The sequence below is a fragment of the Apus apus genome, chromosome 1, assembly GCF_020740795.1.
Source record: "Apus apus isolate bApuApu2 chromosome 1, bApuApu2.pri.cur, whole genome shotgun sequence".
NCBI lineage: Eukaryota > Metazoa > Chordata > Aves > Apodiformes > Apodidae > Apus > Apus apus.
Window position 1 is genome coordinate 142,479,627 of NC_067282.1, and position 14,661 is coordinate 142,494,287.

A 14,661-nucleotide genomic window follows, 5' to 3' on the forward strand; every position below is an offset into this window, starting at 1 on the left:
TGCTGTGGTTTAGATAGTGGTCTCTGGAGAAGGAGAGTGATTACAGGCAGTCTGGTGCCTTTCTCAACCTCGTATTTCAAAAGGAGATGCAATAAGCTTCTTTTTCTTATGGAAGAATAAACCCACCCCCAAACAAAAAAGCAACCTGTTACTTTCCCATATCCTGGAGAAGGGCCATCATCACTTTGTGCAACATGAATCTCCCTTCACATGTACTAGGTTTGAAGTGGAGATGACCTGAGACCTGGAGGCCAGGGTTTCTTGATCAGGATCTCTGGGAACAAAGGGTTTTGTGCTGGCTGGGATCCTGCAAGCAGTGCACGGGTGGGTCCAGGAGCTTCTGAAGAGAAATCCCACCAGTGGCAAGGCACAGGGAAGTGAATTAGAAACCCTGGGTTAGCAGCTTCAGGATGGTGGGAGGCAGCCTGGCAACGGGGACTGGTTCAGTGCTGGAGACTCATCTCATAATTTTGGGAAAAACATGTCCAGGTGCTCTTATTTTTCTGTGTTACAATTTTGGATGAAGTATGAATTCCCCAGACAGGCCAGGGGACTGTGGCCCCTAACACCATTAGTGTGATGTGTACATCAGTCATGTTAACAGGGAGACAGCAACTGAGTCCTCTTTCCCATGCTGTCCTTTCCCATGGATGCCTGTCTTATCACCAATACTGGGCTCTACCATTCTTGGCTGCTTTTGCAGGGCTCAGCTTTACACCTGCTGCTTAGCTAAAGTGTAAGCTACTGGCTGAGTAACACTGGAGCCTGGGGCAGCCACCAGTTGTCCTGCTCCCTATACCTCCTTGTCTGGGAGCCCAGCTGTGGGAACTTGTGTCTCCATGTGGGCAAGTGGGGCTGGTCAGACACTGTTATTTCAGAGCTTGTGGGTGGAGGATACTTGTACCCTTTGAGAACATACTGATTTTACAGTGATAAGATGGGAATAATAGAATCATAGAACACCAAGTTAGAAGGGACCTCAAGGATCATCTGGTCCAGCCTTTCTTGGCAAAAGCACGGTCTAGTAGAGATGGCCCAGCACCCTGTTCAGTTGCATCTTAGAAGTGTCCAATGTTGGGCATCCATCTCTTCCCTGGGGAAATTGTTCCAATGGCTGATGCATTGTGAGAAATTTTCATCTTGTGTTCAATCAAATCTCTCCAGGAGTAACTTGCACCCATTACCTCTTGTCTCTTCCAGGTTACTCCTTGTAAAAAGGGAGCCTCCCTCTTCTGTGTAGCCACCCGTTAAGTATTGCAACACAGTGCAGAGGTGTCCCCTAAGCCTTCTTTTCTCAAGGCTGTACAAATCTAGTTCTCCTAATCTTTCTTCACATGGCAGGGTGCCATCATCCAGATCACTTATTAAGATACAAAACAGCATTGGGCCCAATATTGATCCCTGGGGAACCCCACTGTGACAGGTTGCCAGTCTGAAAGAGAGCTGTTTACCCCTACCCTCTGGGCATGGTCTGTCGGCCAATTCCCAACCCACCACACAGACCACTTGTCTAGACTGTAACACATCCGTTTCTTTAGGAGGAGGCTGTGGGGAACCATATTGAAAGCCTTGGAGAAATCCAGGTAGACAATATCCACCACTTGCCCCACATCAAGTGAACAGGTTAATTTGTCGTAGATCGTGTTTGTCAAGCATGATTTGCTCTTAGAGAATCCATGCTGGCAGTTACCAATCATGTGCTTCATTTGACTTGCCATATCTCCCAGGAGAACTGGTTCCATGACTTTCCCAGGGATTGAAGTCAGACTCATGGGCCTATAATTTCCGGGATCCTCCTTGAGGCCCTTCTTGAGATAGGGGTGACGTGAGCCTTCTTCCAGTGTTCTGAGACATCCCTCAGTATCTATGGCTTCTCAAAGATTATGAAGAGTGGTCTCACAGTGACATCAGACAGGTCTCTCAACACCCTCAGGTGGGTAGAGTCTGCGCCCATTGTTTTGTAGGGGTCAAGCTCCTGATATTGTTCACATATCAACTCTTCCTTCACTGATGGTGAGTCTGTGTTTGCATTGACCAGGGTGTTTGTTCCTAAGGCCAGGGGCCCTACAGCACTGGTAAAGATAGAGGTGAATATGAATAATTTGTTGAGAACCTTTTCCTTTCCAGTGTTGTTGGTGACTAATTCACCTTTCTCACTTGACAGTGGGCCAATATTTTCCTTCTGATGAATGCCAGGATTTTTTCTTTATTTTTTTCTTTAATGAGTTACCTGTCCTAGCCAGCAGTTAGAAGATCCACATTTTTGAAGTTATTTGGTGCCTAAATGTGACATGATGTAATTTTCTATAGGAGGATGTGTCTCCAAGTGGCTGTTGCAGCCTGTGGTCAGGGGAGGTGGCAGCAAAACCTCTCCTGTTGGCTCCCATGGGGCCTCGTGCGAAGAGGAGAAATGTGAAACTTTTCAGAAAGAGATACTGATCTGAGATGTTGTGCATCTCCACATGGGTGCACGTTTGTCAGGGCAGCCATGGGAGAATTACGCTTTGGTATTTCTGTGTGTCAATCACATCACCAACGTCCATGGTGTGACAGAGACTGGTGAGTAAGTACATTGCTGCTGGAATTTCGAGTTTGGGAGCCTCCACTCCTTGACTATAAGTAGGGGTAATCTGTAATCTTGGTAAAACTTTCCAAAATTTCTTTCCTCTCTGGAAGGAAGGGAAGGGTGTTTTGCTGACCCTGCGCAGAGGTATCAGCAACACCTTCTGATTGTTCTGGCCAAATTCCCTTGGATGAGCTGACGTGCAGCACATCAAATGACTGCAAAGCAATTTCCTACCGTCCGATTCTATCAATAGGAGCAAATGCCCTGAGGGGGTGAAACACGATTGCTGCAAACCAGGGCTGGTTTTGGTTGTGTGCATCACATGGGCAAGCAGCAGCAAGGCTGCAGGCTGGAGACATTTTTCCTCATGCTACAGGCACCGTCCCTTCCTATGTGGTGATAAATGAGATTGCACCTGCGGGGCACTTCACAGAGGAGCCGGGTCTTTGCTCTTCCTCCTCCCCTTGTCCCTAAGGCCCATGGACTTAGAATGACGGAGCATCTGTGGTGGGCAGTGTTACACTGCCTCGGTTGGTAACTTGCCCTGGCTTGCATCTTATACCCGAATCTGTCCTCTTTTTCCTCCAAACCTATCTCATTTTTCTGCACACCCCTTTGCTTTTGAGGTCAAACACAGACATGCAATAAGCCTTCTTCTCCCTGTAGGTGAGCATTGTTATACAGTTGTACTGGGAAGTGGCATAAGCTCTATCAATATGACTACTTATGCTGATTTAAAACATCCACCTCAGAGCTTTAATCAGCATAAACCTCTTATTACAGAGAGAAAAAATCATATGCTGTCCTGGCAGAGCGTTACAAATGATGTAACTGGACCTAAGGGTATATTTTTTTTAAAGTTAGTTTAACACAGTATGTGTTTTCAGTTAAATCTTCCAAAGTATGTGAGGACACCTATTTTTATTCCATTCACTATAGTTTTGATTTATGTAAAGTCCAGTAGGATGCAGTTTGAGCTAAGTTGAGCACAGTGTTACTTTTCACACCTTCTTGGGTGAATTAGAAGCAATAGAGCTAAATCATCCCAGTCCCTTGTGAGAGAGAGCAGTTTCAGTGATAGAAAGATGCTCAGGTTTTTTAACTTCATTTATCAAAACAACCTGCAGTCACAGGCACACTTTTATCAATGTGACAATGTCCACCTGTCATCCAAATGGTCTTTAAACTGGAATGATCGTGCTCACAGAGTGGGCTGCTCTGGTGTAATTTAGCCTAACTGTCTTTGATTTAGATGGGCAACACTGGTTGCTTGTGTGCAAACAAGACCAAAGAGAGCTCCCTGCAGTGGGTAGGTACTGTAACACTACTGGTACAGAAGTCCTGACAGAAGCCCTTCTCCCTGCAGAAATCCTGTGGCTGGTGTCCATGTTAGCTCTTGCTTCTGGTTCCTGGGGTCTCACACCCCTTGATGTGCACTGGCCATGAGGTCAACATCACCGAGACACTGGACACCCAGTTTCACTCAGATACCCCTGATACAGGGAAGACAGGGAGAAGGGGAGACTGCCGTGCTAGGAGTCTGCTCCCAGATTCCACCATAGACACCAGTGGTACATGGTTCCTGGACCCTTTGGAGTTCCCTGGAAACATCTGTCCCTGTATCACCTGGACCCCAGGCATACTTACATTCTTGTGCATTCAGCCTTCAGATCAGCTCTGGAGAAAACCAAAAGCCCACAAGCAGGTGCTGTACCCTTGCCAGTGCTTAGAGACTAACCAGCAGTCAGCTTGAGAGCTTTCTGGCAGCTGCAGGGGGCAGGTGCTGGTAATTAAACTCTGCACTTTTGAAGGACAACTCAGGTCTGGCTTTGCCCAGCAGGAAACTGAAGCTGTGTCACAGTGAGGTGCTGTAGCTATCAGCATGATCAGGTAAATGGGCTGGGCTACCCACAGGCACCGGCCATCCTAAAGCACCACGGCCAGCTTTGCTGCAGCTGGGGAAGGAGATGTTGTGATGGTGCAGAGACCTGAGCTTTCACTGTGCTTTAGCTGTTAACAAAAGCCACAGGCATGCTACCCCATGTGAAACACTGTGCTTCTCTCCTCTCAGAAACTTCCATATATATAGTCTCCTATTTATTTCAATCAAATGGAAAAACTGGTCACACACCTAGAAGTACTCTGCCCAAGCAAACTGAAGTTAAGGCTCTTTACTGAAGGAAAGCATAAGGAAAGTGCCATGACCTCTTTGAATGCAAGGATTTTATTTTAGTGGGCTTTTCTTTCTCTTATATCCAGTTTTGCCCCTCATTCCATAACACATCTCAGGACTTGTCTGATTGATCATCTTCATTCGGTACTGGAGGATTCTTGGTCCTTCAGCTTTCACTTGCTGACCAAAACTCAGTCCTGATAAATCTTAACCAGTGAAGCTTTTCTCCCAGGTGTTCCTCAGCCACATGAGCTAAGGTGAAGAGCACAGGACAAACAATAGAAAAACCACTAAACACAACTTGGCTGTTTTATAGCTGATGAAGTCTTACTGCCAGTATTTTCAGTGACATTACCTCACTAGTTCTTCCTGTCTCCAAAGTATTTGAGGTGAAAAATGAGCAAAAGTTCTCCAAATCAATCTATTTTTTCATTTGCAGGTCACATTTAATCTCCACCAGGGTGGAAATTCCTTTTCTTTTCTTGCACTTACTTTCAGTTTTGTTCTTCCTGTATTTCTTCTACATTTTTTTGTTTCCCCACCATGTTCTGCTTTGTTTGCGCTGCTGGCGGTGGAAGTGATTTAAAAATGTCTTTGAAACAAGTGATCTGCAGATGAAATTGCTCCCAAGGGCTCCTAGCAGCTGCAGGGGCAAGTGGCATAAATACAGGTTTAAGACTAATAGGTGAAGGCAACTGTAAATTAAAGTGCCAGCTGTGGAAAGTACTGGACAGGTTTCCGGGGGAAGGATATTTCCAAGAAGCTGTGTGCCCTGGGAGCTTGGCTGACAGGCCGTGGAGAATTATAGATGTGTGGGGCAAGACCTCATCTATGCCTTAGGACTGGCTCATCCCACCTTGACTAGGAGCCATTGCACAAGGTGCCCAAGACTGGGAGTAGCCCAGGCTCTGGCAACATTCCTGGGGAGAAGAGGCCAGCAAGGCTGGGAGGTGATTACGTTATTGGGTATGAACAGTCCAGCCACTGCTGACAAAGCAACCCTAGACCCCACCAGGGGAGTTTTCAACAGGCCACATAGTTTGGGATTCCTGTATAACCCCTGCTGGCAGAAGCTGGGAGGACTGAGCACAGGAATTGTGCTGCCTTACCTACCCTCATCTTACACATTTTCCCTGTCTGTGCCCTACTGACCACCATTTGGGGAAGGATGGCTTGGATGGCAGAAGTCAGACCAAACTTGAGCTCGTAGCCTTTTCAGGGAGGAAGAAGGCAAGCCAGCTTGGCCTCCAGTGCAGGTTGGCAGGATAGCTGAGGTTGTGGAGGAGAAGACCATGCCTTAGACTGAGTTTAAAAAAAAAATTATGCCTGCTGGATCTGGTGTGCTGGCCAGCTTTGCTTCCCTTCAGAGGTGGTGGACTTGTTGGTCTCAGTCAGAGCTAGGCAGCCTGACAGCCAGTGGCAGCCCTTTTCAGTGAGTGCAGCCCCATTCCTCTTTACAAATTATCCTTGAGTGATTATACTTCTGCTTATCTTACAATAATTGTGCTAATGATTTTTGCAAATGAATTTTAAACCAAGAGATGGCTAGCCTGATTATTTGGCTGCTTTTACTGCCGTCATCTCATCCAATAGCTGTTATTCAGAAAACACTCTTTGCACTTGTGTTTACTCTTCCAGATTATATGGTGGGGTTGGGTTCTTCTGCTGGATACTTCCCAAGCAGACAAAAGCTTTGGAGGTGGCCGCCCAAATGCTTCAAATGCAAATACTCAAGCCAGAGAGTATGTGTCTGAGTATCTGCCAAGCTCCCATTTTCTGAGAACATGCTAGTGAATCAAAATTTAGTCTCATTAATGTTTATGGACAACAACCAAGGGAACAGCTCCAAATTGCACCCCTCCAAGTGAATTCCACTTCTCTCCTAAGGCTTGTTCCCAGATTAATTTGGGTTTATCAGTCTGTGTCTAGTTCTAGCCAAGTATGAAACACCCACATGCTCTCTTCTTTTTGTGGTCCCACTTTTCTTTCTCCTGGGAAAGGAAAGAGTTGCTCAGACTGATGCTGAGAGACACTCTTGCTCCCTAGTGCCTCTGATACTCACTGCCTGCTTCTGCCTCTAACTTGCACAACAATTATGGAATCATAGAACTGTTTTGGTTGGAAAAGACCTTTAAGATCAGTGAGTCCACCCCTTAACCCAGCACTGCCAAGTCCACCATAAAACCACATCCCTAAGCACCATATGCACGTGTCTTTTAAATACCTACTGTGTAGGTGACTCCACCACTGAACCACCCCTGGCAAAACTTGAGGCCATTTCCTCTTGTTCTATTGCTAGTTACAATATATATAAAAGTTATACAGAAAACACTTGTTGCTTTCAAATCCTGTTTTTATCATTTCAATGGAAATAACTACTTTCTGGTCTGTTTTCTTTCCAGACCAGCAATGCATGAGGCAGGGAGATGGTTTGCTGTGCTTCCAGCACTAGAAGTATACTTCTTTGCCTATGGCAACTGGTGTTTCCAGTTGACTTGCTGTGGCTCTCAGGTGTTCCTCAGCTAGGACTGTGTGGGGATCTGTGAAAATGCATACAGTAGGCTTGTTCCTCCAGGCCTCAGAGCTGCACCCGCCCTACAAGTGAACTGCTACCTTTTCTCTCTTTTTATTTTAGGAGGTGTCACATCAGCAATGGGCCTTGAGAAGAGATGGAAGACCAAGAGAGAACAGGGATGGACAGGCTAATGTCAGGCATGGCATACTCAGGAAAGGGTGAGTTATGATTTCTTGGTAGCTGAAGTTTCATTCTTTTTGACAAAAGGATGCCAGGGGCTTTGCTGCTGGTTCCCCGCTGAAACTACAATCTGCTGGTACCTGCTCTAATTTGGGGTTTTTTGTCCAAAACAAGCTGATCCGGTAACATGATATTACATTCAAAAAGTCCTTTCCCAGCTCGGGCCCCATGGTGACTGCAAAGCAAACCTGGGACATGAGGGAGAGCTGAGCCTCCTCCATGGCCCAGCACATCCAGGGCCATGCCCTTGCACTCCCTAGGGGATGGGGAAGCACACCTCTGCCAGTCCTGCTTTCACCCAGAGCTGTGAAGAAGCTCTCTGAAACACCACAAGCTTTGGCTCACTGGGCAGGGACATGATCTCGCTCCTGTGGGACTCAGCTGGCAGCAATTCCAGCAGAGCTCCATGGATTGACAGGTAATAATGTTTTCCCTGTTCTGCACTACAGGCTTCCTCTCCTTGCAGGTCTGGCAATGCAGAATGTGTTTTCCAGGGAGTGAGGGCAGCACAACATTTTCACTGGCTAGTTTTTTATGACAGTCTAAAGGAAAGATTTCTGAGGCAGATGTAGTTTACCCCTCTTTTAACTTTATTAACTACTAAACAGGAGGTACTTAAGCTCACAGAGCAGCATGGGGAACATGGGCTCCCTGGCTGAGGAGAGGAATCAGGGTGCTCTGTCAGACCCAAGGCTCGCTCTCAGAAGGGATTCCCACTCACAGCATTTGCTTCTGCTCAGAGAGAATGCTTTTTTTTTTTGTTTTTTTGTCAGGATGCCTCCAGCCTGTGTGTGACCCTCCCACTCAGCTCTCAAACCCTCCTGGGTTTACCCAGCAAAAATAATTTTCTTTCTCAATTTTCCCTCTTGCCAGCCCTCCTGACACCATTGCCTTTCTCCTTTAATGGCTGAAATAACCTTGGTGGGGTTATAACTGTATCCTCCATGCTTCTCTAGTGCCCACTGAAATGTGATCTTAAAATATTGCCCGTTGGCAGGATATTAGCACAGAGGTAGATGGGACCATGAGCAGCAGCCTCAGCAAAGATGTAAGGCAGCGTGTTTTCCCTCCCATCTGTATGGGTTAAGGGCTTTGGCAGATGAGCTGTGTTATGTTTAGCTGTGATGGGTTATGAATGTGATTGCCTGGACACAGGGGAGCTTGAAAGAAGGTGAGTTTTGCTAAAGAAGGATAAAACATGTGGGACTGCCAGGGTACCCTCAGCCCACCAGAACACCCAGGGGGCTGGTGCAGGGTGATGGCTGCAATGAAACAAGCCCTTGTGCATGGGCTGGAGGGCGTGGGGTGAATCCAGGTCACCAGCCGCATTGTCTCCTCAGTGCTGAAAGCCACTAAGTGTACATTTGTCACTAGTTTAAGCATACCTAGCTCTGCTTTCACACAGAAGAGTGGAGCTGGCAAGTGAGAAAGTGTAATTTTTGCCAGCAGTCTCTGGGCAGAATTACACTTTAATTCACTTGGGCTCCTTCCCCTACACCTCTGAAAACGCTGTTGCTAGCAAGGCACTGTACACAGAGCCAGCAGCTCCCACATTTTGCCTTCTAGAGAGACCCCTCCATGCTCCCAGTGGATGCAAATTGTTTTGGGTCTCAGAAAGAAAAAGGAAAGGGAAATAAAAGCTCCACACAAATGCTTGCACAGCCAGTGACAGGATTTACACACAAAGCTCTTCTCCTTGGCTGGTAGCTGGTACCTGATGCTTCACATGAGAAGTATCCCTCTTCCTCTGCTTTCCCCCTCCACCCTAAAAACCTGACCCACAGCCAGTAGGGCACCTAAGTGGTGACACCATGGCATCCTTTGGGATGATTCTTCCTGAGCCCTGCCTGCCCTGTGTACCCTTTGCAGGGCTGTGTGGGTGCAAGCCTGGCACTGTGCAGGGGCTGTGTTGGGCAGGGCTGTATGGATGCAGGAGATGTCCACGGGGAGAGATGCAACCTCCCTGCCACACACGGCATGCCAGACCTCTGCATCCTCTGCGTGGCAACTGCCAGCTCTGCACAGCTGAGGAGAGGAGGAGATGGAGACCACTGTCCAACTGCAAACACAGAGGCAAGGGGTGTGCATGCTGCCTTTACAAGGCCTCTTGGCTGCTGCAGCCGTCCTTGCAGCAACATGGTTGCAACCAACTGCATGAAACCCTCTCACCTGCTGCCTCCCCCATTTTTTGGCACCAAGCCTTTCGCCCGGGCTCCTACCCTCCTTGCTGCCCATGCCCTTGGAGCCTCTTCACTCCCAGAGATGTGTTTTTCCAGTGGCTCTGGGTACACTTCCCCCTGCCCCCCCAAGCGCCTGCGACATGCAGGGTGTTGATTTGACTGGACATGAGCTCAAAACTCATTAAGGGCTCATCGATACAGGCAATGAGCAGCTGCAAGGGGTGAGGCAGGGGGAGAGGGGCCCTGCAGCAGGATGGGCTCATAGCTCCCAGCTGCGTGCAGGAGCAGGTCAGTATGTGCCTCCCTGGGCTGGCATCTCCATGAGCAGCTCTGCACACCCCCAGGACCTGCAGCCAGCCAGCACCGTGAGGTAGGTGCTTCCACTGTGACAGCAGCATCTATCTGGTTTTGGGGATGGGAGAACTGGGGTCAGAGAAGGGAGCACTGCAGCTGTGGTGGGGAAGAGCTGGCTGCCTGCATGAGCATCCCTGGGGAAGGGTTGCTGCAGGTGCTGAGCTCTTCTCCATCCACACTGAGTTGGATGCGGGGCTGAGGGGCTCAGCTCCCCGAGGACAAGGCAGGATGAAGGATGGTTTCTTCCTCCCAGAAGGTGCTGGGGAGGTGAGCAAATGGGGGCAGACCTGCCTGCCTGGTGCTCAGCTGGGGCAGTGTGTAGTGGGTATGCTGCCCAAAGCAGGAGCAGCAGTTGTCTATGCTTTAGCCTCAGTTGCAGCACTACTATGCCTAAATTTTTTCTGCCCGTTGCCAGTGCCACTGCATGTCCCTTTGGTCAAAAAATATGCCAGTTGCTGGTAAGACAGTGCCCTTCTCAGCTGTCCCCAGCTTATAGGGCCACCAGGATTCCTCTTGGTGTTAATGGGTAGCTGCAGCATCAGCCTCCACTTCAAGACCTCCTCACCTCCAGCAAAAGCCCAAGCTGGGAAGGGTGTTTCTGCTGCAGTGGAGGAGGAGGGCATGAGCCCCCCACTCTCATCTGGTAAACTGGCACTGCCAGGCAGGGTAAGGGGGACAACGGTGGCCCCAGAGCAGCACCCAGAAATGGTACTGAGGGTCTGAAAAGTGGGAAGCTTCTCATGGTGTCTTTGGGCTGAAGGGGAAGATGTAATGAACTTAAATGATGGATTAGTAAAGATGCTATAACAGCACTTAGGTGAAACCCTGGGCAGGTTTCCCTGGGCAAGGGTCTGCAGTGAGGAGGACTGTGGGGGCAGGATAGGTGATAGCCACAGAGGAGGAATTGGCACAACTGGCTCTGCCTGGGGCTGGGACAGCCCTTCCTGGCCTGTATGCTGCAGTCCCAAGGATCAACCCAGTACACAGCTTTTCTGTCTCTTGGCACCCCTTTGCTGAGGTCCTGCAAACCTGGCAGTCTCTGACAGTGGAGCTGAGCTTTCCTGCCTGTAAAGCTGCTGGGGTGTTTCAGGGGGTTGTGTCTGTCCCCTTCCTTCTTCTTTATCTCTGAAAGACTCTGACTCTGAAGGAGATGCCTTGGTCTGTAGGTGAAGTTCTCCCCATCCCTCCTCTGTCTCCATGGCACTGGAGAACTGGCAAAACTCATCAGACCTCTCCCTCACCTCCTACCTTCTCCCCGCTCCCCAGTTCCCATGAGTACTGCTTGGAGGAAGAGACAGCCACAGCCTGGCTACCAAGGGCTCACCAGTTCACTGGTCACTTTGCTGTGAACAAAAATCATGCTGAAGACATGCAGCTGCAAATGTGTTTTCTTCTGGAGAAACTTAGTGGGCCCAAGGAACAAACGACGAAATGTCCTTATACTGGGGGTGGACCTCTGCGTGATGCTGGGTCCCATTTGCTAGGGATACAGCAAATGAAAGCTGTGTCTGGGTCCTGTGGAGATACTCATGCAGTAAAGGCTGTGTCTGGGCCCAGAGGGTCAGGCTCTGCACCCTGGTACAAGCTGGCTTTATGAGCACTGGCTCTGGTTTCCTTTCCTTCACCTGCCTTATCTCCTGATATCACAAGCCCTGGAGGAAGAGCTGCTGCTCATTCTGCACTGCTGTTTAGACCTTAGCAGAAGCATGGAGAGGAAAGGGAAGCTCTCAGTGTTAAAGCAGTAGAAATAATAATGCCCAGCTAATTGCAGGCTGATCCTAGCTGGCAAGGGATGATGCCCTTACTGGGTAATGAGCACGTTTTCTGGGATATTTCAAGGAAAAACTCAGCCAAGGAGCTGCTGGCTGACTATGTTTGTGCATGATTCCTGTGGATGGAGCTGGACCTGCCATTCCCCATTTTCCACCCCAAAAAATGTATGAACAAGTGGAGCCTCACAGCAGTCTCTAGGCTCTGGGGCATGATTATGTCTCTGTTTTCACGGAGAAGAAGAACAAAGAGTTTGGCATCTGAAAGTGGGACACAGATTTGCTCTCTGGCTTGGCTGTGCTGCAGCGGGAAAACTATGTTGTCCTCTGCATGGTGAGGTTCTGGTCTTTCTCAGAGCTAAATATGTGTCCCGGAGTGGTGCCAGGCAGTTTCATAGGTGGCACATTTTGGATGAGCTCTTGGTGGCTTGATGTGGTGCTTGGTAGCTGCCATGACCCTGCCCAGAAGGAGCAGGGAGAAGGTCTGTTGCTTGTGTCCTTTTTCTTATCTATTGTCTCTCTGCTTTCAGCTGAATATAGTGGCAGAGATTTTTAAAGCAGTGCAGGGTTTTTACCAGCTTGTCTTACTCCAATAGTAGCAGGTGCTGGCTGGAATGGAGCAGGCTGGACTCATCCATGCCCTCAGGATGGGTCATGTCCCCAGCTGTAAGTTTCCCTGCCACAGGGGACATGCAGTGGCCAGTCCTTTGCTCCTCTGGCACGCAAGGTGAGGAGAGGTCGCTCCCCTGCCATTCTGGACACTTCAGGGCAGTCTCTGAAATATTTTCATGCTTGTTTTTGCTCGTGCCTTGTCCTTGTTTTTCTGTATTCATGTTTGCCTTATTAAATGGTGGCAACAAAGCCCAAGGTGACTTTCTCAGGCAAAGGTTGTAATTTTCCATTGCGAGACAAATTTTGCCCAATTTGCTCTGTTCAGTGACTTCATGAAAAAAATTCAACAACAAAAAAACCTCAAAGCTAAACTAAAAAAAATCCAACCCAAAACATATCGAGCCAAATACAGCAAATAACCACTGACATTGTTTGCAGTGTCTCTGGAGGTGCATCAAATTCAGCTCTATGTGTATGAAGTTATTATTTACCTCCCTCATGCATAGCACAACCATGACTTTTGCACAGTACTTTTGACCCTGGGTGAGATGGGGAGATTTGCCCCTGTGAAGGCCACGGTCCTACTGAGGATGTTGCTGCAGCTCAGGGTTTGAGCTAAAACTTAGCTCAGAGGAGCAGTTTTTGTAAGGTAGTGCCTGGTGGGAGCAGTAACTGACATGCCATCAGCTGAGCTGTGACACTGCAGCCACTCTGAGGGACAGAATGAAGATGAGTGTGAAATTTCAGTGGGAAATGCCTTCTGTAGTCATTTTTAGGTACTTCTGTTCTGGCAATGTTATTGCTGAAGTCACTGGAAGTTTATTCCATTAGCCTCCCTGGAGAGGGATTGCCCCTTAGCAAGAAACCAGGCAGACAGAGGATGCCAATGAATGTCATTACAATCACAGAATTGTTTTGGTTGGAAAAGACCTTTAAGATCATCAAGTTCAACCATTAATATAGCATGCTGCCAAGTCTACCACTAAACCATGTCTCTAAGGACCACATCTACATGTCTTTTAAATACCTCCAGGGATGATGACTCTACCACTTCCCTGGACCTGACAACCCTTTTGGTGAATAATTTTTTCCTCATATCCAATCTAAACTTCCTCTATCATGAACTGAGGGCATTTCCTCTTGTTTTATCTCTTGTTACGTGGGAGAAGAGACCAACCCCCACCTTGCTAGAACCTCCTTTCAGGTAGTTGTAGAGAGTTACAAGGTCTCCCCTCCTTTTCTCCAGCTTAAACAATCCCAGTTCCCTCAGCTGATCCTCATAAGACTTGTGCTCTGGTTTGTATGTACAAAAAAAATGGCGAAATATATGCAAAACAGCAGCTTCTGTCCTAGAGGAATAGTGAGTTGGGTTGTTGTTGTTTTTTTTTTTTTTTCTCAGCAGAGCTAATGATACCTGCTTTTCTCTTCATAATGTCCTTTGTCCCCCCTCCTCTCATGACAGGTCCTTTATGGCAATGTTTACTGTCTCTCTAGTCCTCCCATACCACCCCATCCTCAGTGGTCCTGTCTGCCTCTCATGTCTCCAGGTTGCTCTCCCAGGACGTGCCTCTCTCTTCATTCCTGTGCAAGCTGGCTGGCTGGGATACTCTCAGGATCACCTCACAGCCCTTCATTAGGAGAAAAACTAAGCAGAGTCTCTTCCTTCTCTCCATTACCTACTTTTCAAGGATCTGGATGTCTTTGAGGGCTGTGCTCTTTTTTCTAGTATGGGTGAAACTCACCAGTGAGCTGAAAAAGTAACCAGCATTATGAACAAATAGATGGGTCTGGGCTAAAAATGTCAGCATTGCTTCAGGCAGGGCAAAAGAATGACATAGCAAAACTGTATAAACTACCATAATTGTGAAAGTGGTATCTCAGCGTGACAGCTGGCACCATATAAGAGAAGGAAAATGCTTCTTAATTTAATCAGCACATTTTAATGGGCAGAAATAGGCCTTTAATCTTTTTGATGTGTTAGTTTCACTGGCGAGGATGGAGTGAGGAATGCCTTTAAGCCACTTCTCTGTCTTTCCCAACCCTGAAGCAGGTAGGAGCTCCGGGAGCTGCTTGAAGCCTTGCTGTGGTCACACAGACTGGGTCTGGGCAGACTGCAGGAGCCAAGGAAGAGCCCTGACAGCTCCCTACTTCCTGGGGAAGCTTCTCAGGCACTAGGATGAGCCTTAAACCAAAGGGCTAAAACATCTCAGAAGCTGTAACATTTGTGTCATTGAAAAAAGGGACAAAAGCCC

The 14,661-nt window shown here is 48.1% G+C and overlaps 1 protein-coding gene across 4 annotated transcripts in view; it reads left to right on the forward strand.

The window, feature by feature from the left end:
• The window catches only part of LOC127380225 (sodium- and chloride-dependent betaine transporter-like), a 65,611-nt gene that overhangs the window by 45,968 nt on the left and 4,982 nt on the right, over nt 1-14,661 (forward strand). For 3 of the 4 annotated variants that reach the window (XM_051608914.1, XM_051608912.1, XM_051608915.1), the window contains exon 16: nt 7,375-7,472. In XM_051608914.1, the coding sequence (XP_051464874.1) occupies nt 7,375-7,472 (98 nt within the window). Of the gene's footprint in view, nt 1-7,374; nt 7,473-7,754; nt 7,886-14,661 lie in introns of those variants that run through there. The other variant, XM_051608913.1, reaches the window with a different exon arrangement.